At 36.5% G+C, this 26,484-nt stretch overlaps 2 protein-coding genes across 2 annotated transcripts; both read left to right on the forward strand.

Annotated features, from left to right (window-relative positions):
- Positions 1-4,226: 4,226 nt before the first annotated feature.
- Positions 4,227-11,924, forward strand: LOC102801447 (uncharacterized). Its single transcript, XM_078011001.2, has 8 exons — positions 4,227-4,284; positions 5,308-5,589; positions 6,741-7,001; positions 7,788-7,922; positions 9,030-9,176; positions 9,877-10,008; positions 10,588-10,749; positions 11,599-11,924. The coding sequence occupies exons 1-8, from the start codon at positions 4,227-4,229 to the stop codon at positions 11,922-11,924; spliced, it is 1,503 nt and encodes a 500-aa protein (XP_077867127.2).
- A 7,755-nt stretch (positions 11,925-19,679) lies between these two features.
- On the forward strand, positions 19,680-26,135 carry LOC146739131 (uncharacterized). Its single transcript, XM_085504057.1, has 7 exons — positions 19,680-19,686; positions 19,796-19,904; positions 22,245-22,491; positions 22,770-22,815; positions 22,969-23,104; positions 24,394-24,455; positions 24,923-26,135. Exons 1-7 carry the CDS (start codon positions 19,680-19,682, stop codon positions 25,018-25,020), a joined length of 705 nt encoding a protein of 234 aa, XP_085360183.1. The 3' UTR covers positions 25,021-26,135.
- The last annotated feature ends 349 nt before the right edge of the window (positions 26,136-26,484 follow it).

The raw sequence follows: 26,484 nt of genomic DNA on the forward strand, positions 1-26,484 counted from the left end.
AGTGTATGGAACCACGTATCCATATCCTACATTGTCGCCACTCACTACGTCAACTATTGTGCCCCCCTGTCCAAACACAGATAATATCTCAATAGAGCGATCCTTATCAAACTGTTCTTCTTTTGTTATTAAACTTCTTAACACTGGTTAATAGGCCTTTAGCTGACTCCTTCCCCCATTGCAGCATGCTACATTCTCACGGTTCTGTATACGTTGCCAGCGGCACCATCCACCTTTCATCGGCACCGCACACCATCTAAATTAACCGTAAAGGCGACACCATGCTTGCGAGTTAGATGTTAGATGGCGACCCGGCTGTAGAAAACTGACTTGTTCGATGATGATAAATGCCTTGCCATTGCGATAAAAGCACGATCGTCTGAAGACGTTGACGCCAACGTGAATATTCGTCGGATCATGGCACAGTGGGGTCATCGTCCGATGAATGTCAACTGAAAGAATCTGTGTTGCCCTGCATGTAATGTGTATGTTATCATACTTATACTTTCATGACTATAAACCCTAGCCTGGTCACGTCTTGTTTGCCAGCATACCATAACAACTCAATGTATCATACGCTCAGTCTGTGTATAGGTATGCGCAATGCTCGTGCCGTATTGAAACCATTATTCGTGGTAAAACAAGTAATAAATGTAGCTTTCTGATAAACATATTTTTTTTTTTGCTGGTCAAATACAGTAGTTTTATTGTTTGACCTCATTTAACGCCCTCGACGATGGTATGTTTTTATAACCGATGCTTTCGTTTTTTTACCGCTAGATCGCGCTACAAGGAAGGATGGTGATGTAAAAACGATGGTCACATTGAGTCGTTCTAAAACGTGCCGATTGTTGTCTTATTTGTAACGCATTTCTCGGCAGATTTCCAAAAGTGTGAATTACAGGCGGCGCACGCGAGAGACGGTAGGCGCCAGTGATTGAGGCCAATTACATTAATTAACACCTAATTAATATGCACAGATCAACAATCGATGATGATTACGTGGGCACATTCAAAATTACCATTGTACTTTTATTTTAGGCCCGATTAAACTTTGTGAAAACTTGTCGTGACTATGTGCTCCAGGAAACTAAACTGGGTATCATTTTCCCGACCAGAGAATTTTTAAAAAGCTATACCCGGGTCAATATTGGGATGGAAATATTTTTTAACTCAAAGTTGTCCTCTGCGATCATTTCTGGATCTTCATTGGCTTCTTGACTATACCAAGAATGATAGCCAAAAGATACGCGAATAGTGGGAAATATCTGATAATCGGATTAGATTAGCCCCATTCCAAATTGCGGCGAGCCGCAGTATTACGACACAGAAACTTTTTTCCGATTCACGTACGTCAAACACTATTAGTAGTCAAAAGCGCTGGAATATGACACAAACAAACGTAAAGCCAAAACAATCCACAGCATCCAAACATACTTATTATTATTATTATTAGATTTTGAACGTTTAATATAAATTTCCAACAATGTAAGTATCCATGTTTGTATGATCAACAGGAAACCCCATATGATTTCAAGTTGTACCACCTTGAAATTAAGAATCGCTCCTTTTCATTTATGGAGGTACGCCAGTGTGAAAAGGGGTAAACTATACTACAGATAAAACTAAATTATTCTTTACGAGCAATGACAGTGTGACAATACACGTATACATGTGTGAAACCATAGTTTTCGTGTTGCTTATTGGCATTGTCTAGTCGGCGCCGGTCAAATTAAGACATAAACTCCACATTATTTCTGATGTGCGAATCTCGAATATTTGTGTCTAAAGACAAAATAGTGCGACTAAACTACGACGTGCATCATGGGGTACGTATCATTATTGTGGATTGGCCGTGGAACGTTTGTCATATCCATGTTACTGTAAAGGGGGTAATTATTCACTGGGTTTTAATTTAGCTTATTTCGCTGTCTGGAAAAATGCGCTAAATTAAAACACAGTGAATATGTAAAATTAAGCATAGAACACATTATCTATATGACGAAACCGTGAATTTAAAACCCACTGAATATGCCTGAAATGGTAAATCAGTGAAATTTAAACCCAGTGAAAATTAGTCATTTTACAGTATATTGATGGATATAGACCGGGACTACACACACACCACGTAGAAATCCACCACAGACATAAAAACAAGAGAAACAATTTTACGCACGCTATAAGGCGTTTTCGAGAGAATCTGGGTGGCGGTGTGTATGTGATTTATAACGTTACATGTAAACACTGAATCAATGTTTTTTAATACGATCAGATATTATCAGAATCACCGTGAAAGATAATACAAATCTGACGCAATCGTTAAAAGCGGGTTTATTCTACGATTTCAGCCAAACTCTGATCAGTTCGATACGATATCTACCTATAATTACAGGGTTATCGCTGAATTACGCATACAAAGCTACCAGCACAATACCAATACATGCGTACGGGTACGCCGCCAGACAGTAAACTAGCACTAGCATTTGTGTGTCAATGTCGGCAGCGAGAAAATGTAACCATCTTCTTATTTTGATTTAGACATCATAAACCGAATCGTTGGCGTGCGTAACGAAGTGTACCGGCGATTTCATAGAACAAATACTGTAAAATAAATAATTTTCACTGGGTTTAAATATAACCGATTTAGCATTTCAGGTATATTTAGTGGATTTAAAATTCATGGTTTTATCATTTATATAATGAGTTCTATGCTAAATTTGACATATTCACTTCGTTTTAATTTAGCGCATTTTCCAGTCAGTGAAATGTTAAGCAAAATTAAAACCCAGTGAATAATTAACCCTTTACAGTACATGTACTAGTATAAAGATGTTCCACTAATCGCGAATTCTATCTTGAACAAGCATTTAACGTTGTGTGCAAGACAATTGCAGATACACATCACATTTTTAAATGTCGTTAAATACGTCACTGACAAAACTAAATATTCAATATTATATTTTTACACGATTGTGTGACTGAGACGGCTAGCTTGACCAAAACGATGTCTGGCTTAATGTAAGCAATTTCTGATCGCTCTGTACTTAATAGCGTTCAGCAAGACTTCCCAGTTCAAGCCATTGCAACAATTGAGAGTCTTTTAAATATAATAGTTTACTGCGATTTGTTATGATTTGGTCTGTTTGGTCTTGTGGTTTCTGTTGATAACTAAAAACAAATTCATTGTATACAATGATAGAAGTAGATGCTGAATTATTCGAGATACAGACATCGAATACACAAATAATCACGCCATATTTTAGAAACCACGCCCTAATTGTAACTCGATGTTCGTAGTTTTAATATTACGGGACTGCTTTTAAAAGTAAATGCAAAACTTGTCATTCCGCCATATACTAGGAAGTGTAACTCAAGAAAAGAGAAGTGGCTTAAGGAGAAGAAATTAAAATACTAGAGGCTAGAAAAATCGCTCGGCTCAGAATTCATGTTGAGAGGGTGATAGAGCAGATCAAACCCATTCAGATTTGTTTTACCCTTGTATGAAATCGATATCAGTTACCAATCAAATGGTTGTCGTTGCAAAAAACGACATGCACACATACATATTATTGGTAGTTTTGTTGTTAAAATATTACAAAAGTGAATTACAACTGTATGTGAAACAGTTTAACATAATTTAACAGTTAATCAAACTTCGAATTACGGGCAACATAGATATTTGTTTTTGTTTTGTTAACGTTGCATTGTTTTCATGTAGTGTTGGAAGCTGATTGAACAAGGACACTTTAGCACAATTCCACTTTTTTTGTCGAATGATTGCAAACAGATGTACACAACGAGATAATTCGACAACTTCCGTTAACTAATGTAAGCATCCTATCTCATCTCACATACATCCCTCGCATCCGCCTCTGGACTCAAGAAGGTTGGACCATTAGCAGTGGGTGGGGGGTTAGCTCGGTTGCCGTTCAACCACGCAGATGTATGGTTGTTCACCAGGTAATAATGTTAATTGTTTTCAGTTGATGCGTGGTGTGCGTCTTCTTTCGTACCAATTGTTTTGGTTTATTTTGTCCAATCTACATTTGTTCTTTTATTCGGCTTTAACTTCCACCAACTGAAATAATACTAGTCAACCTTAAACATACCGGTCACGTGATTGTATAGCTACAATAGTTTTTTCGTTTTCATTTTTGCCCGACAGCGCAAAAGGGTCTCGAGTACGTCTACGTTAACTTCTGCCGTTTTTTTTACTGCATAGTACAATGGAAGTTACGTTTTTATTTCATGCACTACTGATAGTTTTACAGATCTCAGCAGGAGGTGGGTATATACTGTTACGAATATCTTCATATTCATATGTTGTACGAACGTGACAATTATGTCGAAAGGACGTACGTGATTAACATCTGTAACTAGACTAGTACTCCAATTGTATGTTCATCTTGATGTGACAACACATATTTGAAGAACATATTTGATAGTGAAAAAGACGAATAACCATGCAATTATACGACGGCAGTTTGTCTGATACTAACGCCTTTCGTTTTTACACTGTTCTCGCATACATCAACCTGGTTGATTTTCCTTATATATTATCTGCATTTGCTCAGTTGATAGTACCCGAAAATAACCGAACTTACATCTTTCACCCGAAAATAACCGAACTTACATCTTTCACATGAAAATCTATAAGACCATGCGTCATATATTAACCCAGAATTTTAATTTTGGTTCAATTTTAAATTTTTTAATTTTTTTGGTTGATTTTGCACCAAATAATATATATGAACATTTTCTGCATGTCCTGTCAAAATATCATCATAACCAGGAAAGTATGCTCGTTCCCGGGCCTTAGTCCTGTCGCGCAATGTGCAGTGCAGCAGACATTGTGCCCCACAACGTGTATGTATTCCGGGTTTGCGTTATCATTCATTGCCTGAAATTTACCGTTTCTATAAATAAGGCGACATAAACAATAATTGTTTACAAGAAGATGTTATTCGAACCGGACACAATTTATCGTATCATCAAACTTCCGATGTTGTGTACAATTGTTCGGTCAAAAACTCGTAGCCACATTTCACATGTAAACATAATGTCACGGTGCGTATTTATATTTTCCAATTCGACAAATAGAAGCATATGATCACTCCATTTCCATATGTATTCCGCTCATATGTTTAGCTACATTTATGGCTACATATCGTTGAGGTCTTTGCATGTGCGTGTTTGCTGTATTACACATAAAACAAATTTCCTATCATAAAATGCGCAGTAAGGTTCTAAGATTCCCGGAAAGACTTATACAATAATTCGATATATTTTAATCAGTTGCTTATATAGAGGTGACATTCTTCAACGCCAAGGCTGTGGTGAGACAATCGGGCGATTATTTCATTGGTGGATATACATCAGGTGAATCCGCGGAAGAACTTCGGTCCTCATTTAAATACGGCAGAGTAATCGACATAGGTACGGGAGGTGAGCTGCCAGATGGATTCCGTATAAGAGACAGGTACGATTTTGCAAAGCGTCTCTATTTACCAGAAGGGGCTGGACGACCGGGTGTATACTACTGTGACGTCATGGACGTAAGATTCCAAACGGTAGTTTTGTCACTGGACGGTGAGTAATTCAAACCAATATATGGTATGACGTTTTTGCACGAAGTATGGCCATGGATCACATGACACAGAGGCGTACATGGCACCTATGAGTTAGACCAATCAGAGAGCAGCTTGTTTGTTGACAATTTTGTCGGCGTATCAAATTCGGCGTTATATATACGCTTCGACTCAACTCTACTATGAGCGATGGTAATGATAGGCCGATATAACTATGAATATAACAACCAATATGAATATGTCCAGATTTTGTGTGAACGAAGCTCTTGTATTTTCCTTAAAAACAAAATATCACCGATGTAATTTGCATTCTAGCTTAGTAACCGCATATTTCAATCTTTTGATCGCCATATTGTTTTTCCGACAATATATCACTGTGATATGTTGACTCACGAACACACGAAGCATAAAATATACCAGAGAGCTTTCAAGTTTAACTTCTTGTTTACTTTCAGTTACCCCAAAGGCACTATTTTTTACATATATCAATACACTCGGGTGATCAGGTGACTTATAACACCACTACAAAATTATGCATTCTGACGCATGCAATAAGGTAGCCCCAACAACGTCACAATCACTGAAACATATTTTACGTATTTTCTACAATTTCTTTTATTGTTGACCAAATGGGCATGTCTACATTTCGTAGTCAAACTTTATGAAAACATACATGTGGGTGTATTCTAAAAAGGGTAAATAGAAACAGGGCTCTATTTATTTGTGAAATTCATAAATCCTGGCATCAAGAGACCATGGTTACTTCATGAATTCAGTGGAAAATGTCAGAATCCTAGTACAATTTTGAAGGAATGGGTAATCCTATGGGTAATTTATTTTTCTAATTAAGAACTGGATAAACGATACGCGGTTTTCATGGCTGCCGAGTTTCATAACTTTAGTATTGTCCTAGAAATAGTGATAATTAGTTAAAAATATGATCGATTTATACAGACAAATCGGCCACTATTTACTAAAATAAAACCAAAGGTATGAAAATAATTTGGTAATCCCACCAAAATATATTACCCAGAAGTACCGGATACGCCTCATTGCAAAATGAATAAGGGCCGTGTTTCTTTTAAATAGTAGGCGCATACTTTTAGTTGAGGTATGCTTCGCATTCTATACACCAGTGTATTATTTTTCTAGCTTCAATACTTCCGGAAAGTCATACTAAGACCGTGAGTTGGGGTGAAAATATGAGCCTTGGTATGGTTATAAAATCAACAACAATATCAGCAACACAACTGAAATGGAAACATAATGGTGTGGATATAGAAGCATGGAATGGACAAAGTAGTATTACAATTACATCAGCTAAACCATCAGATGCTGGAATTTATGAATGTTACTCTAGCGAAGAACAGAGACGAAATGGTTTACATGGTTTCATGAGACTTATCGTGAGAGGTGAGTAACATTTACTTAATATGTTGAGCATGAATATTTTGCTCACAGTCCCATGTGCAAGGAGTTTATACCAACCATGTTTTAATATACGCTCATATGTTACGTTGTTGTATATGCCACTACATTTATTAACACGTGTGTTTTTTGATACTCTTGTTTAGATTCTAAGGCACACGTTGAGCGTTGTTGTGCTGCATGCAAACATGGTGTTTATTCGGATGAAGCAGTGCGCATGCGTGTTTACACATTTTATTGATTTTCTCTCGGAAGTCACACTGTATTCAGTGGATTTATCCCAGCATGCAAGATAGAACGAAAATATGAAAATAGAAAGCAAACATTTTAAGGCAAATACGTCAATTGAATCTGTCCGCACATTTCAGTTGCGTTTAGTATCTGTATTTGTAATTTTACATTATTTGTAATTTTACAGTCTATTTAATAGGTAAGAGCTGAATAATCATGAAAATGATTTTGACGAGCGTCTAAACCATTCGATAAGAGGCACGTATATTTACAAACATAAATAATAATAATAATGCCCCCCAAAATAATATTTCAACATTCCCGTGCGATGAAATGGCTATGATTCTATTTAGATGAAAACAACTCCACCAGAGGGAATAGAATGAAAACAATCTGGTTTGCAGAGTATTTGCATTCATTAAATAAACATAAATTCGAAATGATTGTGAAGTATTTAAGAAGCAATAACACACATCTGTTAGTACTAACAAACAATCCTGATGACGAATGTGACCGTGACGTCATCTGCATATCTTAAAGGGTGCCCTAACGGTAAATATGGTGTGCCGAACTGCCTGAACAATTGCCCATCTTGTTACAATGGAGGAATATGCAATGCAGAGACTGGAGAGTGTGTATGCCCACCTGGATTCAAGGGAAATCTGTGCAAGGAAGGTAGAGAAAACTTACGCATTAATACACGTTTTAATTATTGTGCCTAGTAATACTTGTGTGTTTTCTGTTCCTGGGCGGAGATTTTCAAACGGAGAACAATGTTTGGCACAATTTTCCTGAAAAGACGAATTTTTCATTGCTCGTGGAACATTTATGCAAAGGCAAATGAGACAAGTTTTTCAGCAAATAGTGCCATGCAACTTCCCCCTTCTTGATAGACTTGTATTTGATTCACTTAAAACTATTCCACAATGCACTATAATTCGGTATTGCGATGTGGTCTATGGTCCGATAACTTAAAGCGCGGTGGTCGTCGCGCAGCGCCTGTTCGAATTTCATGTAAATAAACAATGTATTTTACACGCGTTGTATACGTCGCTATGAGTTCCATAACGAACAGGACGCGACACGACGACTGCGCATGCCGCCCTTTAAGTTTCTTGTGCGCGTACTATTCTGTACGAGACGCAGTTAATGTTATTAGCAATTGGTTGCTGACACGCATTGTCCCAGGTTGAGGCATACGTTAAAAAAACGAAAATGACGAAATTATTTAAGAATTATACTATCATGCTATTTAGTTTATAGTTTACTCGGAAAAACCAACTGCACTCTATCACACATAAATGAAACTAATCAAACATATTAACTGAAAGATGTGTTTTCACCTGTTCTAAAACATTGCTATATGGCCATCTGGTCATGAATATTCATTCCTTAATATAATACACGAAGCTCTTTTCAAAAAATGTCCCAGCTAATATGAGATAACTCAAACTATGCAGTCTCAATCTGCCGATTCAGAATTTTAACCCATTTATTAAGCTTTGGCGGGGAACATTCCTTCTGGTATGACATATCACTGGGTCTGTTTCTTTTTTGTGGAAGTGTAAAAGTCGAGCCACGAAAAAAATCATAAGTTATCCTGTATCAGACTGTAGAATTGTGAATACTGGTGCCTATAGATTGAGAGCATCAACAATGTGTGTTTGAGGCAATGTAACAACTGATTGAATCAAAAGTACAAAAAAACAATATACTAGTAGTTATCATGTGAACATGTCTGGTTTGTCTAATTTATCTGATGACGTGTATTTCTAATTTCAGGGTGTGGAAATAACTACTGGGGACATAATTGTGACCGACAATGTTCGTCTCACAAATCTGACGTATGCCGTAGTAGACTGCTATGTCTGCAGGACCCGTATGGATGTTCGTGTCAGGCGTCTTACACAGGGTTAGACTGCTTTGAAGGTGAATGCAGTAACTAAACAAAACACCACAACCTTGGAGAGCGTGAACTACTTGGGGAAGTAGAATTAGGCAAACCGTCTACTGGCCCTTAGACTACAAAAGTTGTTTTCCCGGGATGTATCTGGAGTTTCAATCAGTGTTTATGTAAACAATTCATCCGAATCTCATATGGTGCGATTTGAGCTTTCATAAAAAGTGATAAACATGCGAAAATCAGGAATCGTCAGGATTTTGAAAATGTTCGATTGGTCAATATGACCGAAAGAGTACGTTACAGCGCCCTGTCTAACGAGTACCACCTTTTCGAATATTTGTAGCGCAGTTTTGATTCGTGCATTTCCGATATTTCACAGCACCATGTACCTTAGAACGAGTGTGCTTTCTCAATATTTCGTTAATGAGGGGTTATTTTACTTTTTAATATAAAGGAACATGAGCTGACCTTTCACATTTTTTACATTTTGTAATCAATGTAATAATTACCTATGTGAAACTATGATATTGATATGCCGTCTGACATCTATAATAATAACATGCGAATAATACATGAAAAATAGTTTTTTTTATTCATTTTCTAGTTACTGCTATTCGCATTTGCATAGTATATTACCACAGTGATACATAAATTAAATAGTACGAAAACGCAGCTCATATAAAACAAAGTTCATTTTTTATGTGTCATTAAATGTATTATTTTCAGACTGCCCTCAGGGAAAATACGGATCTGGGTGCACACAGACTTGTCATTGCACCACCGGTTGTAATAAGGAAACAGGAGCGTGTAATAATGGCGGCTCCTGCATAACTGGATTTAGTGGACATAACTGCCAAGGTATAAACATCGAAATATTCACACAGATATTTCACTTTCAAGTTTCCAGGATACAAAGTGCATACTTTAAAATACTTTATTTTAGCTGGAATTAAATTTCGCTGAAAAAAAACTTGTTGGGTGTTTTGTATGGAATTTATTTTCACTGATTTTTGACATGTTGAATTTAAAGTATAGGAAAAAAGTATATTCGCTGGGTTTTATTTTCACTCAATCATTCTTTCAGCGAAAATAAAGTATTTCACAGTATATGTGATATAATATATGTATACGTGATCTGTACTACACAAATTATCAATATCGTCCTTGTGTATTTGTTATTTACCACGAGGTTTTTTTACAATCCCACGTTACACAGAAATCATTCATCGCTCATAGTTGACGCAGACTCAGTGAGTGTAGTACCCTTGGTGCACGTGCATAACAAGTGCCTCGCAGGCAGATGTGTAAGAAACAGTCGCACCATTCTTTCCTGTGTCCAGTGCGAATGCTCAAAGTATCGCAATACTGGACATTCATATGCATTGCACGTGAATTACGCAAAACACATACATCGTTCTTGAATAACTTCATCTACAGTCTCATCTTCATGTTCCACTGGTTTCTATGGTGAATTATGCAACTATAATTGTCATTGTAAAAACAATGCAGCATGTGATAAGAACACTGGTGTTTGTCCAAATGGAGATTGTGCACCAGGATGGATAAATCTAGATACTATAGATTCGGATTGTCAACAAGGTATGTATGTGTCTTAGGTTAGTATGTAGACTGTCGACAGTCGGTCGTATCTAATATTAATCTATATTATTAATACAAATTGTGTATAAACGTAATAGGCGTGTATAAATTGCGAACGCCGGGACAGGAAGTGTAAGTCCCATCAAACAACTTCGGCATTTTAATGTCTAGAATACACAATTACATTAGGCCGAAGGTGCAGTAGAAGGTGAACAAGAAAAAAATGGATTAAGTAGTGGGGAAATTTACGAAATCTAAAATGATCAAATTCTTCATAAGTGTTTGGTAATTGGCTGCATCGTGCAATCATGTGAGCAGAACATAACCAATAAGGATACTGCCCTCTGTCGACCATTTGGTATACGGCTGACAGTATTGAGACTAAGTGAACAAGAAAAAAATGGATTAAGTAGTGGGGAAATTTACGAAATCTAAAATGATCAAATTCTTCATAAGTGTTTGGTAATTGGCTGCATCGTGCAATCATGTGAGCAGAACATAACCAATAAGGATACTGCCCTCTGTCGACCATTTGGCATACGGCTGACAGTATTGAGACTAAGTGAACAAGAAAAAAATGGATTAAGTAGTGGGGAAATTTACGAAATCTAAAATGATCAAATTCTTCATAAGTGTTTGGTAATTGGCTGCATCGTGCAATCATGTGAGCAGAACATAACCAATAAGGATACTGCCCTCTGTCGACCATTTGGCATACGGCTGACAGTATTGAGACTAAGTATTTACAACCTTTAAGTTTCCAAATGTAAAATAGCAGAAGAATATAAATAGCTCAATCTCAAATAATTCACGCAATGGATATTACTTCTATGATGCTTTTTCTGTTAGACGGCAGTGTCAAGTTTGGAGACCACTACACCAAAAAAGTCAATCCTGGTGAAGAGACCTACTTTATATGTGAAGTCATTAGTAATCCTGTCATACAGCAGACTCACATGATGCTTGTGAACGAGGACACAGCCGAATACGTCACTATAAGTGATTATTACAGGCGTGACACGTACATTGCCGTTGGTAACTACAGTGGCGTGGTTGTGAACAGCACACGTGACTTTGTGTGCCATGTTCCACATGAAATGATTTCGGTTGCTATAACCACGCAACTATATGGTAAGTTTCATAGCATTTACGAGGTTTGTCTAATCCGAGCTTGATTGGGACGGGCATCGTGAAAGTCTATATATATAATCCATGTCTTTAGTAGTAATGGATATTGAACGACTGTCCATTACTGCGTGACGTGATAATAGTTAAAAACTGTGTTATGTTCAATAATAGATAAGACGTAGCGAGGCCATTATTTAAGCGAAAATCCTCATCCGAGCCTTGTTTTCACACAATAATGGGTTCAAATATAATGTCCATAAATTGTTACAAAATGAATTATACGTGCAGTGGTAGCATAGTAAGGGACGACGTCAAAAGATCGATGTCGGATAAAAAACTTATTTGCTTTAGTTTGGGGGTTGGGGGGGGTGACCTCAAAAAATTTCCATCCTACAAAAACGATTTTATTTTTTAATGAAGTCAAAAAAATCATGGAGTATTTGTAGTTCGTGTTTTTTCTATTCAATCATGGAAAAAAATAACAGAAAATGAAAAAAAAACACACATCCAAGACGAGAAAATGGTTTGGTCCGAGTGTAAATATGTGCGTCCAATGAGGTCAATTTCAGGGCATGGACCTAGAACCAACTGCTATGCCATACTACTGTCCGATTATCAATTTGTATTTAATGGTGAATGTAGTCTGACGACGTGATCAATATTTATCAATTAAGTTTCAGTGGGGGGTAGGGGGTTTGGGGAAAAAGCTAAAGAAATTAAGTTTGTTATCCTACATTGAACTTTTGATGTTGTCCCTAATAAAGAAAGAGAGAGTGTGGTTAGCGCGTCGTAGGAGATTGTATTTTATTTACCGGTATGTGCAGAAGCTCGCGAGCAAACGACACGCGAATATACGCACATACATACATTACCAGACGAAAGTGTCCAGGATTTCTCAATTTTAACAAACCAAATAATTATTATGGATGCATGGTTTACACGATCAGTACACAGTAGTGCAGTAGCAGTATTCGCATATTGGCAGCAAACACTGCTTTGATATCGACTGATGGCAGGGCTGCACGTGTAACCTGACAATAATGATATTTTAAAAACGATAAAAATCACGTCAAATAAAAATGCATCTGTTATACACTAAATGGTTGAATTAAATATGTTCCTAGTCAGACTTTTTGGCTTTACGTCTACCTCAACTGGATTCTATTCTCCAATAAATGTCGAAAGCAAGTGAAGTTCACACTGCTGAGTGAACAGGAGTATAGAACCTTAGAATTTCATCCAGATCGGACGGCGCCCTCTCGTGCCAATCCCCTTGACTCCGTCTCCCATATGCTAACACTTAAATCATATACGCACGGCTGTTCATCTTTGTGAATATATGAATGCATTTCATTTACAGAACTTCCAAGATTTCATTCTAATAACCACCCATATATCACAAAGATTTATCCAGATGTAATCAGAATATCTTGGAATAGATGGAATCCCCTTGCTGGGGATATAGGGGATGGTCCGATCGAAGGTTACACAGTGTACTACAGAGAGAGTAACATCAGTAATTGGATGTATGTAGAATATCAGGCAGCGAATGGCACACATGTACAGAATTATAGTTCAAACGTCATAGGATTACGTTGGTCTACCACTTACGAGTTCACGGTGACTGTGACCAGACCAGGAAAGTTTGGTGAAGGCAGCGACGAGATAACTGTTACAGAAACTACAACATGCGGCAGTAGGTTGCGAAGTTATTAAATATCACTGCAATGTTTGACTGTTTCCTTCACAAGGAACTTGATGATTACGTGTTTTCGGAAATGATAAGTACATGGAATTACAAGCACATTACGAATATATAAAGACGCAACGAGCGATATGCGATCACGTGGCCAGCAGCTTTACCATTATAATATGCATATACACAAAACATTACCATGAGAAGTTGAATAATGAAATAACTATAGGCAAGATGTACGATATATTGTATAATAAATTATGAGACAGTAACATCTATTTTTTACTCATCAATACGATAATAATATTAGAACGATTATGATAAATCTAGTTACTAGGAATAATATCACATATACTACTGTTGCTGATTTAAGAAATCGCTTTATATATTTCAGAGCCAGATAAACTCACTGTTATAGATGTATCAGCTCCCCGTCAAAAAGAGATTCATATTAAAATACAGGTATTTAATTAATTTAAATATTCATGTATTCAATGTGGCTGTCTGATATAATCCAATAATGTTTGTGTTTACGCTTATAACAATAATGATCCTTACCCGTGTACTTATTTTAGGTACGCAATGACTACAACTAAGCGCCTTGTATCGTCTACTCTCTTATAATGTTTACCCAAATATGCTGTATTTTCGTGCGTGGTATATGGACGTACACCATGGACTTGGGCGACGTCTAGTGTTAGTTATATTAAAGCGCGGTGGTCGTCGCGCAGCGCGTGTTCGAATTTCATGTAAATAAACAATGTATTTTACACGCGTTGTATACGTCGCTATGAGTCGCATATCGAACAGGACGCGTCGCGACGACTACCGCCCTTTAAGTAACAAGTTCATGGGCCACTTGGCTATTTTTGTAAAACTTACCATCTTTTTCGGGTGGAATAAAATGGCCATTTTGCAACACGCACATACATTGTACATGTTTCCTGGGTCGTTCTATTGTGGGGCATTACCAACTATTTTCTTTCTCTGTTAGATACCGACTGCCAATCAAATAAGATGTAATGTAAATAATGTTGATGGCTACATCGATAACATCGAAGTCAAATATCGGAAAGCGAACATGGACGATGAGTACCAAACGAAACAGTTCGATATCGGAGGGAATCTATCCAGTGTTGATACGTATGTGGTTGCAAGTGATTCTTTGATACCGTACACTATATACGAAGTAACTACAGTTGTTAGAAACTACAATTTCGAAAGCCCAATAAGTAACTTTATCACGGTTTTAACACCAGAAGCCAGTAAGTATGTATTTATAAATTATTATTATATTAAATATTGAACCATGTCAGGATATTGCAACGATGTTAACGCTAGCCATCATCTAGCAAGAATAAACGTTATACTCAAACCAAAATGTAAAATGTCATAGGTATCAGCGTCAACTCAAATATTACGTAACCATTTCGCCGACTATGAAACGAGGCTTAAAACGCCATCACACGGCGACTATTCGCAAGGGTTTTGTAAGTGAATTGTGGTCCTAAACATTTAAAGGTCAAAGGCTGTAAACTATTAATTGCGTAATAATTAGTTAAATGAAAAAAATAAGCAATAAATCGCTTATCTGTGGGTAAGCACCATCGTTAGCATGTTTCAGTGGCTGCCCCTGTAAAAAACGCGAGGTTAGTAATATTTGGGCGCAACAGAGAACACATTAATTTCACCCCGCGCGGCAATGAGCTCTTCAAGTCGCTAAAACTGCCCGTCTTCTGTTCGGGTGAACATTTGTAAAATGTCTTATACCAATTGTCTATACGTATCTTACAGCTCCGACTAAACCTAGAAATGTAACGCTACAGCACACGGCGCATTCGATAACTGTTGAGTGGGTCATACCCGAATATGTCAATGGTATAATTCGTAATTATATGATAACATACTGGAAGAGAGACGACCATACCACAGTACAAGTGGTGCATATCACCGACACATTGAATTATGTGAATGCGTACATACTAAGAGATCTAAACTACAATGTCCAGTATTCTATACAGGTGAATTCACGTTTATCTAGTATCTCATAAAGCCCGTGGCCATATAGCAGTGGTAACAAGTTCATCAAGAGACATGAACTATTTGGTTTTTCTGTTTTATTCCTTAGGTATCAGCAACAACAGGGGCAGGGACCGGGATGGCTAGCGATGTTGTCAAAATACGGACAGCAGACACGGGTATGTGATTACACGTTCTATTTTCAACATTTACAAGTGTACGATAGTACACTATTAAATTGTGCATAATGGACTTCAGACTTTGAGCAGAATTTCATTTTATATATTATATGATAGAAAGCTATTATTGACAGTGTTTCCTGTTTTCCCTATGTTGCTAATATTTCAGTTCCAGGCAAACCAGATTATCTCAACGTAGTGTTTACAAACAACAATTCTATTACACTGGAATGGAACGAACCTGTTGTATTCAGTGGTAATATCACTAAGTACGAGGTGGGTCTGAGATCATATATCACTCTCATGTTTGTATAAATAAATTGAAATATAAAAACCTTGCATGGTAATACTTCGCCTGGATGATGATGCTAAAAAACTGCCGTGAATATGTATAACATCAGACCCCTACTGTATTGAAATAACTATCCTACTTTTGTAGGTAGCATATTCATCAATCGAATCTGTCTACTGGAATGCCAGCAATATATTTCAAAACCTCACAGTCTTTGGTCATATTAACGAGTACACATTACAAGACCTACCTCCAGGCACAATGTTTCGTGTGTCCCTGTCTGCTAGTACAGGGGTAGGATTCGGTGAGGCGAATACAATAATAACTGGAACGGATATATCAGGTAATACCATATGAAAATATAATAAATTGACCTTCCCATTCCAAATATTATGTACATATTTTGGAACACTTTCATATTATTCATTTTTCAAATACAACTCATTGAGATGCATTATTTAAAAAAATGTATTCACAATGTGAATGTCGGAAATTTATTTTCCAGTGACAAGTATTCTTGACGCTATTGACGTCACGGAGCAGCTTAAACTTACTAATGCGACAGTCGACATTGAACTACCACAGATAGCAGATAATAGGATTGACATGAATACAAGTTTACTGTACGTATACCATAAATTTACACATGTATATACAACGCTATTACACAGTTTGTTAATCTATCATTTGCGGGTATCAGGTGTGCGTGTTATTACTCTTTCGAAATAATAAGTTGAAGACATCCGTTCTCACCGGCACTTGCATAAACCATGGAGGTAGAAAAGATCCTTTTCCCCCTCCATACATAGAAACAATGCGCCAATAGAATGTAACTTTTCAGTATTTGACGGTGTTTCATTCACCTGTTAAATTACGATGTAATTTTGTAGTTTTGTCCAACGTTCAGCCTTTTTTTTAGATTTTTTATTTAATGTAATTTTTTTTATTTTACTCTTACTATCGTGCTCATACAGGAACTACATTATTGTCGTCCACCATAAAAGTCCACATAATAACGGAAGTGACATAGACGACGGAAGTGACATAGACGTCGTCATGCTAACTGCGTACAATGACAGCTCGTCATCATATTACATAACAGCCTCATTTCAACTGAATAAAATTCCGTCTGAGTTCACTGTAGGCGATGGGATGGTGTACAACGGGTATTACAATGTTCCACTAACTCCTGGCAGGTCTTTTAATTTATTATATGGTTTATCTGTATTGACAAGCGGGGTAAGGAACTTTTGAAAATGATCCTAATATATTCGTTATTATAATATGCAATATGGATGATAAGACAACGGCGTATCCATTCGGGGAAATTCTCTAATACATAAACATACATGTTTTGGTACGTACAATAATAATTACTGCGCATGCGTATTACTGTTTTACATTTGGCATCAATCGAATACGCTATAAAGCGTGTTGTTAAAGTAACAATTATAATTTACGAAAAATCAACCATCGTCAAACAGCAATATTTGATTATATATATATATGTTTATCATATGTTAAATGATATTTTGTAAACCGATATTTGGGCATACTGAATAGGTAAGAAATATTAATACCTGTCTACACTTGCCAGTACCAGATATCATGATCACGTACATACCATTTGTATTTATTTTAGGTACAGACAGTTCAATTAATATACCGACCCATTGGAATTCTGACAGGTAACGGAATGTCTGAATATTCGTATGTTTATTCCATTGATTAATAATTCTGTGCAGTCACGTGAGTAGCACAATAGAAATAACATACCAAACTATACCTCATTTTAAAGCAGGTGTCGCATATGACAATTTAGTCCAATGCCAAGAACACAAAACAAACAAATGACAAAACAATCGACAAAAAAATTCACAAGAACAAAACAGGTATACTATAAAACATGGTCACATAAGTAATAGAGAAATGTATGGACCCCATTGTATACAAAATGAGTGAACACAAACCTGCTCCCAGATATCATTCTGAGTCGTAATGAAATGGTTTCTGCACGAAACTTGATGTCTACAAGTAAGTAACATTGTTTTGCATATATTTCTGATTGTAGTTCCACGGGCTCCACGAAATGTGACACTACACGCCACGGTTAGCTCAATCACAGTTGAATGGAACATACCAGAGTATATTAACGAAAGCATTATAAACTATTGTTTATTTTACTGGAAGTCTGGAGATATCACTACTACACAGACGATTGTTATCACTGACAACTTGGGCAATTATAATACATACACTATACATAATCTTGAATATAATGTAAACTATAAAATACAGGTATAGTATATTGCAGTTTTTTTTATATTAATAGTGATTTCATCACTGTAATTGATGCTATAACAACAGAGTATGATGTATATCACTAACGTCTGGCTTCAATTTAGCCTTGCATGTTTGATGATTCTGAAAACGGTGCCTTTAAATGTTCTTCGACAGGATATTTATGTGGTTACACAAAAAAACAATGTAGTAGCACAATTTGTAAACAAATTATTGAAATACACTGATATATCGCTATGTTTTGTACGGAAAGGTCGCTGCTAGTGTTGAAGCAGGTCAGGGAATGTCAAGTGATGTTGTGACTATCCGTACATCAGACACGCGTAAGTTTATTCCAATTATTAATTCAGTATATGTCAATTGTTCAGAATTTCATATTTATGACAATTGTAAGATTATTTAATATTTTTAGGCAAGTCATCTTTGTAATCGACGATAGTTTATACTTTCATAGTGCCAGCGAAACCAACGCGTCTCCAAGTCCTCATATGCAGTGATAGTATCATTGTACTAAAATGGTCTGCGCCAGCTACATTCAGCGGAAATATTATCAAATATGTGGTGAGTAATTGTACAATTTTGCATTAATCAAGATTAGTATATTAACCATAATACTTGTTCACAGTTTAAAGCCTTTGAAAATCAATGTTGGTTGTGATATGCTATATGTATGTTTGTCTTGTGTGTGTGTTCTTTACTATGTGTCGTCTTATTCGGATTGACCTACCCCTCCAAAAGACTTTCTTATCGTAATATATCAATTTAACAGTGTCGGTAAAAAGTTACAGTGATAAAACCTTTGCTGGTAACCACTATTGACCATCCCCGATACAACCATATGTATATAAAAGTCAGCTTTCAGTTCGTGTTACCATGCATTTGGCACTGGTTTAGTGAAACGACCCCATATTTGCTTCTCAAGCTGACAAATTGATGTCATATTTTCATTCGCCGAAAAGTATCTTTCATATATAGGTCATCTGTTTAGAACACAACATGTCTGGTTACTATACAGTGGTTTTACTGTACGCATAAGTTACACACGATCTACACTGGCACTCATTTACATTAGCAATCATATTCACTCCCATTTCACGTACTCATTACGGTTTTTGTTATGTTTCAGATAACGCTTTCATATAGGGACTCGATTTATTTAAACGCCAACAAAACGTCCCGCACTATTACTCTACATGGCGATATCGATACATATACTTTACATGGATTGTCGCCAGGAACACAATTTGTGATATCCGTTTCTGCAAGTACAAAGGCAGGTTTTGGAGCTTCGGATACGATACTCACTGGAACAAAAATGAAAGGTAATGCTACGTATTGTTAAGTTATAAAGTATAACACCAAGTGAATTATTTTCTGCTCATATGTTCACAGAGCGTTCTTACTAATCTTTCACATTTTATTTTCAACTAGAAATTGACATATTTGCCGGAAAAGTGGAAATACAAGGACATGGTCATTCTTCTTCTTTTTATCTTCCACAACTTGATGACAGCAATATCAAGAAAGAAACAAATCTTCTGTATGTACACGAACAAAGTGTGTTTGAATAGTGAGAGAATTGACAAGCGCATGCAACAATTCTGTTTTTTTTATCCTAACGTGAGATGCATTGGCAAAGTAGGGAACTTCGTCATGTTGTATATACTATATGTGGCTTAACAAATTCGCACAGCACAAATAATATTTTTGAATATTCCGAGTCAAATTACCACAAAATAAATGAATGCTCAATGACACATATTATTATACATCTGTCACCGTAACGCCATTAGTTACAACGTGCCGTAATTTTGCGGTATTTCACGGGGTATTTTCATCCTACCATATTAGGAAATAAGAATTCCAAATATGGAATGATTACGCGCGTAAGCGTCCTCTAATAATAAAAAGAAATATGGCTGCCACCAGGGTTTGACCGGAATCCACACAAAGAAGTTCGCTGATTCTGTTCAAAACGTTTTGGATTATGGCAATCCCATAATGTATCCTTGGAAAGAAAAGGTGTATAATAATAAGGTTATTACGAGGATACCTCAAAGTATGCACGCACATGTCCATGCATAGTTGAAGTGTAGTAACCAACAAGGGGTCGATGGATAGGCTTAGGTCGAAACAATTACTCGATGTCCCGAGGCTACTTATACACTGGTAGCTTTAATTCAATTTGTACCTGGCAAGGTGAATTACGTTCCCTATCAACAAATCCTTCTCTAATTATCGCCATCTGTTGACACCGACCACTCAGAAGCCAGAACCCCGGGCCAGAACCAAGCCTGCATTACGACATAACAATATAATTCCACCCTCTCAACAACACACTGAAACTTTTGGGCAATTATGATCTGTAACACTATGACGTATCTCTCATTATTGAAAGAAACGCGGTGCTGATTGGCTACTTGCACTGTCGGTAACTTGACCGGTGTGAGCGTCATACCCAGCATACAATAGGATATTTGTCAACAATAATGCACATTTCCGTCTGTAAAAGCATGTTTTTTTAATTGATGATAAAATTTAGCTTGCTATATCAAACGGCATGTTTATCGCGTTATCTTTTTGATACCGCCGTAGAATTGCTGACAATCTCGAGCAGGCAAAATAAACAATATAAGGGTATTAATATTTGTAATGAAGAACTAAAATTAGCCCAATATGCGGACGATACAAATGTTTTTGTTAACCTGATATTGATTCCGCAAATTTTTTTTAACCGTGGAAGAACTCGGTCGTTTTTCGGGTTTAAACATTAACAAGGACAAAACGGAAGCTATGTGGCTTGGTTCATTGCGCATGTGCAAAATAAAACTACTTGACATATCGAATATTGGGAATATTTGTTTCTTATGATAGGAACGAGGCTGCTAAAAGTAACTTTGAACATAGAATAAAAAGCAAAAATGTGTTTAATATATGGAGACAGAGAAATATTTATTATTTCAAAGTTTATTTTTGTTTCTTCACTAATTTTAATGCCAGAATATTATGTCAAAAATATTAACAAAATAATTGATAAATTTATTTGGGGCGGGATATAGTTGGTTGCAAGTATAAAAACAAAATTCTGTTTCATCACAGTCCCTCTGTGGTTTCATGTATTCTACTCTGGAACAATAAATTGTTCCTCGTGGATAACGTGTCGGTTTTCTGGAAAGATTTATTTCAATGTGGAATATGGCTAGTTCAGGATTTATTTGAATCTAATGATCACGTGGTCTCTTTTGTTATTTGGCAATCAAGAGTTATTTCATCATACCATTGGCTGAGGTTGGCTAGTTTGGTTACCAGTGTAAATGACTTCCATAACTGAAACGACTTCCGGAAGAAACTACAAGTGAAGAAATGATTCAAATTGTACAATTTGGATGAAATGAATTCAAGTCTTGTATACAATATTTTGATATACAAAGCAAATCACGTGCATGTTTTTTGATGCGTGTACTTTTGGTGGGAATTGAAGCATTCCGAGACAATGACAAACTTGTTCTGTTGGTGTAGGATTAAATTTCACTGGTAACATGACAATTCAGCTAAAAGTCATCATTTTTTGTGAACTTGAATGAAAATGCCATTTTTAATTATGCGATACTGACCGGAAATAAATAAGAAAAGTGAGCGCGATATGAAAATTAGCTAGTTTGCATATACACCTGTACTATTACAATATCATACTAGTAATTTGAGTTATCCGGCTCGAACGCATGGTTGTTGTTATTTAAACTATCGCCCTGGAATTTTTAAACTGTATTTGTTATAGTCGTTGCTATATATCAATGCGTCTTTATTAAATTTGTTTTACAACAAAAGAAAAAAAAACACTGCATTTTTTAAATGTTTTACATTATCTATCTTCGCCTAGGAAATACATTATTGCTGTTAACGTTGATGCAGCGAACGATCTTAGATGGGATGAAAATTTAGCCAAACTGTCTACTTATAACCAGGGTGGTGCGCCTTATTACATCGCTGCTGTGTTCACACTTAATGAGATCCCAGCAGAATTTACCCTGGGGGACGGCATGATGTACAATGGCTATTATAACGCTCCATTGACGGAAGGAAATCGGTACTATGTTTATTATGGCGTCTTAGTAATGACAACGGGGGTAAGTGAAAGTAATTCATATGTACAGTTGTCTTTCTTATTGCGCGGTTTTAGTTCTTAATAGTGTTAAAAAGCGAAATCAGTATCACCATTTGGGGCATTTTTTTTTATCTAACGTCACATGCTGTTTTAGGGAAACTATTGATCTTACGCCCATGTATCATTCTCCATACTGAGGCTAGTCTAGATATTAAATGTATAATCTGTATTTCATAAACCCAATTATTAGAATACTTTGTGATTATTATAAAGAATCATTTTACGTTTTTTTAAAAACAGATTCAAGAAATTCATTTATTCAACAAACCTTTCAGAACATTTTCAGGCGAGTTATATTTTTAGAATTGTGTTCTTTTCGATGATGACGAATATCCGAAATACGATTCGGTGATAACAAATTATATTTATACTTTCCTTCGATTTGTGTATGTAACTGTATTTGAAATATCAATTTCATTGAATATTTTTATACCTGCAGTGGCATCGACATCAACTGGGGGAAATAGGTCTGGAACATATATTGGAATTTTTGTGGGCCTCCTTGTTATTCTTATAGTCATTACTATTGGACTGGTGGCGTTTTTTTGGAAAAGACATAAACAGCCAATTTTCAGGTAAGACAGCAACGAAATCCATCTTGTTTTGAAAGGAACTTTTCTTTCATTCTGTGTATTGCATTTTAGTAGATGAAAAATTGCGCGAACAATTTGGTGAGATCTGGCGGTATGCGTGACATCGAACGTACAAACAGGACAAAGAATATTTATATCGTCGCAGTTATGTCAACATACCGCGTGAGATTCGACAAGTTTGGGACGGGGTATTGTCACGTCTATTAATGTGCTATACACATTTAATGATATTCAACTTTGATGAAGTTATGGTATTTTAAGGGAATATTCCCCTCTCAAAGATCGACATTGAGCTATAAAAGGGGAATTCAAAAATTATAATCAAATCCAAATGTTAGTGCATTGTGGGATAGTTTTGACCGAATCAAACTTCGATCGAACACAACTCCGTTAATTTTCATCGCAAGCCGCGCGCGCGTGCAACTTTAACTAACTACCCCACAATGCACTAACATTTTGTTTTGCAATATGGTCTATGGACGTACCGAAAAAACCGTGAAAGTCGTAGACGATTTGGGAGTTGCTCTGCTTTCGTTTAGAATAACCCAGGGGAGTAACTCAAGTTCAAATAGTATAGTTTTCCGAAGAAACTATGCCTATAATTAAGTTCATGATATCAATTTTATTTGTCACTAAATGGCATCATTGTTTTTTCCATAGCGTGGATCATCACTTCGTTAAAATGAATGTTGTACACGAACGAAAATATTCTTAAAACGAAATTGTCAGCTGTAACAATATGTACTATGTTATCAGTTTAGCGCATGACTACATGTAATTTTTCAAAACATAGTCCCAAAGAAAGTCAGATGAAAAAAAATCATAATTCATTGAAGAAACCAACAACTTGTATATGTGATAATAATATCCCTAATATTTTTCCTCGTTCATCCGGGGGGGGGGGGTACTCATAACATAAGGGCCGCATCACTACTTGGCCCTTATGGCTCTCACGTCACTCGTATTTCCCCCCAGTTGAACGAAGACATCGGGGAATAATATGCAAGTTTAATTATTAGATTTCGGACTGTTTGTTGTGTGTGTCCCTCCATAACGGAACATATACCTGTGTTTCACATACATTGCTTTTATTATGTTGTTAACCCTCGAGCGCCAAAGTCAAATTTCGTCATTGTTCACAAAACATTTTTTTTTTATTTCTTTTCAAAACTTTGACTAATATCTAGGATTGTTTCCCATTTTGTCCACATTTAACTAAGAAAAGATCAATATTAATATGAATGTTACTGAATGTTTTGTTCTTTTCGCAGCCGAAGAATAACGAGTTCCAAATATAGCGCAGCGCGTGACAAACATCCCACAGAGCTCAAAGGTAAATATTTGACATAAATCTACAACAGTGTTCGTCCTATCAGTCGGTAACAAAAAATGCAGAATAAGCAATGGGCAACTATCATAATCATAGACACTGACACGCAACGAGATTCCAACTGTAAATATGTGGGGTGGGTGCACATGTTTTACGATAGCGTGGAATTCACATTGATGAATGAATCCCACGCGAAACCGTGTATAAATCGAAAATGTTCTCATCAGAGGCGTCGGATAACTTTATGGACACTAGTCGAGAAATCAAAGTACATGTACAAGTATGTGAATAGAAATGAGCGAGGATTTTACAGAAGAATAAGGCAAAAACTGTAGACACACGGATAACACCAATCTGAGTTGAAAATTCCTAAAATCGCTTGAATTTTTATTTCTCACATTTTTTGTGATCTACTTTTCATATCTGTATGTAGACTCACGTTAATGTCTTGGATCTCTTGATACCCCCAGATATGTCAGATTATGAAGATCTTCGAGACACCGATGTGAACATTTACGATATTGCTGAACGACTGAACACGCCTAACGATGACCAGACAGACGGCTAGCACATCCTAATTACGCAGAAACATTCAATGGGTGAATAATTATTAGTATAAGTAAACCAATTGACCCGTCGCTCAACGGTTTTTCAGGCAGTGTATAATACTATAACATATTACCGACTGGAACTATATTAGGTCTCTGCATTATCACAAAACATCATTGAAATCTAATAATTCAGTGGCGGCGGCACGGGGGGTGGCCACCCCCACAATCAAGTTGAAACCCTTTGTGTCAGCAAAATTTGCCACTCAAAATGCAGGAAATAGCGTTTCAGAGGGTCTAGATTTCATTTTTTCCCGAGGGACTATGCCCCGGACCCCCTAGTTAAGTCGCGCCTTCGGTGAGAGGGATGGTGGGCAGATCTCGCCCCAAATTCCGTGCCGCCGCCTCTGTAATTGGTTCTTGAAATATTGTTGGAACAGAAACATATATACAGACATCCATAATTAGAGATATCTAAACTGCAATGTCCCCCGTTGTGTGTCTTGTACACAGCAATCAGATACATATGCTATGTAATCTCATATAACATTGATGAATTTATAAAGAAAAAGACTGGACAACTTTAGAAGTGAGTGTTCATCAAGAAAATTCTCCGACATGGTTATTTTGAATAATTACTTGGCCGATTTAGAAGAATGTTGCGCGTGCGATTCGACGGACTTGTCCAAAGATGCTGAAAATACGATCACGTCGAATCTACATATTAAATGCTCGTCATCATGTGAATATGAACGATGTGCACCGTTATATTTCAAGAAATACAACGCATCATTTTTCGAAGCGAGTGAAATTCGTGAAGTATCGTGGGGGTGGTGCTTTAATATTAACGTATGGGCTTGAGTAAATGACGCGATATTTGGGACATGGTTTTAAATATGTACAGAATAGTTATATATTTTATTGAATTATTCATTTCTATATAATAATATGTTTTTTACAGATTCATTTTTAAATTTTCTTTGCTCAAAACTGTGTCATTTACGTCTCAGACTTCTGGCATAGTCTGAGTTTAAGTATATGATCGGAAAGTTAACATTGGTTGTTTAATGCATGGAGCTAACACATATTTTTAACATCCATGTTTATTGTGATTAAAATAAACATTGATATCTTATAGCTATTTTGTATTTCATATTTTATACATACATATTAAACACCGTAACGAACCTGTGCATTGCAGTAATACTGGTTATTTTTATTTTATTTCAATAAGATCTTCCTTACGCACCTGATCGATGTAGATATACCGATATTTTTAACGCAATTACGTGCCACTGTCTCGTAAGTACTGTGTTTTAAACACTTTGATACAAATTCTGTTACGTGACTATAATTTCATACGTAGACCTGGAAATCGGTATCAATAAAGCTTCGTTTTGAAACGAATATTCGAAGGCCCGGAACACAGGAGAAAGTGGTCGGCATTTCAATTCCGCAAACCAGAGGATTCAAACCTGCGATCT

This window comes from Saccoglossus kowalevskii, chromosome 9 (genome assembly GCF_978046115.1).
Source record: "Saccoglossus kowalevskii chromosome 9, keSacKowa6.1, whole genome shotgun sequence".
NCBI classification, from domain to species: domain Eukaryota; kingdom Metazoa; phylum Hemichordata; class Enteropneusta; family Harrimaniidae; genus Saccoglossus; species Saccoglossus kowalevskii.

Bases quoted from the DNA above. Each gene is read 5' to 3' on its own strand.
- LOC102801447 (XM_078011001.2), top strand. From the start codon at position 4,227: ATGGAAGTTACGTTTTTATTTCATGCACTACTGATAGTTTTACAGATC. The intron at 5,590-6,740 runs GTGAGTAATTCA...TTATTTTTCTAG, and splicing joins GGTAGTTTTGTCACTGGACG to CTTCAATACTTCCGGAAAGT. The intron at 7,923-9,029 runs GTAGAGAAAACT...TTCTAATTTCAG, and splicing joins GGGAAATCTGTGCAAGGAAG to GGTGTGGAAATAACTACTGG.
- LOC146739131 (XM_085504057.1), top strand. The intron at 22,816-22,968 runs GCGAGTTATATT...TTATACCTGCAG, and splicing joins ACCTTTCAGAACATTTTCAG to TGGCATCGACATCAACTGGG. The intron at 24,456-24,922 runs GTAAATATTTGA...TGATACCCCCAG, and splicing joins ACATCCCACAGAGCTCAAAG to ATATGTCAGATTATGAAGAT.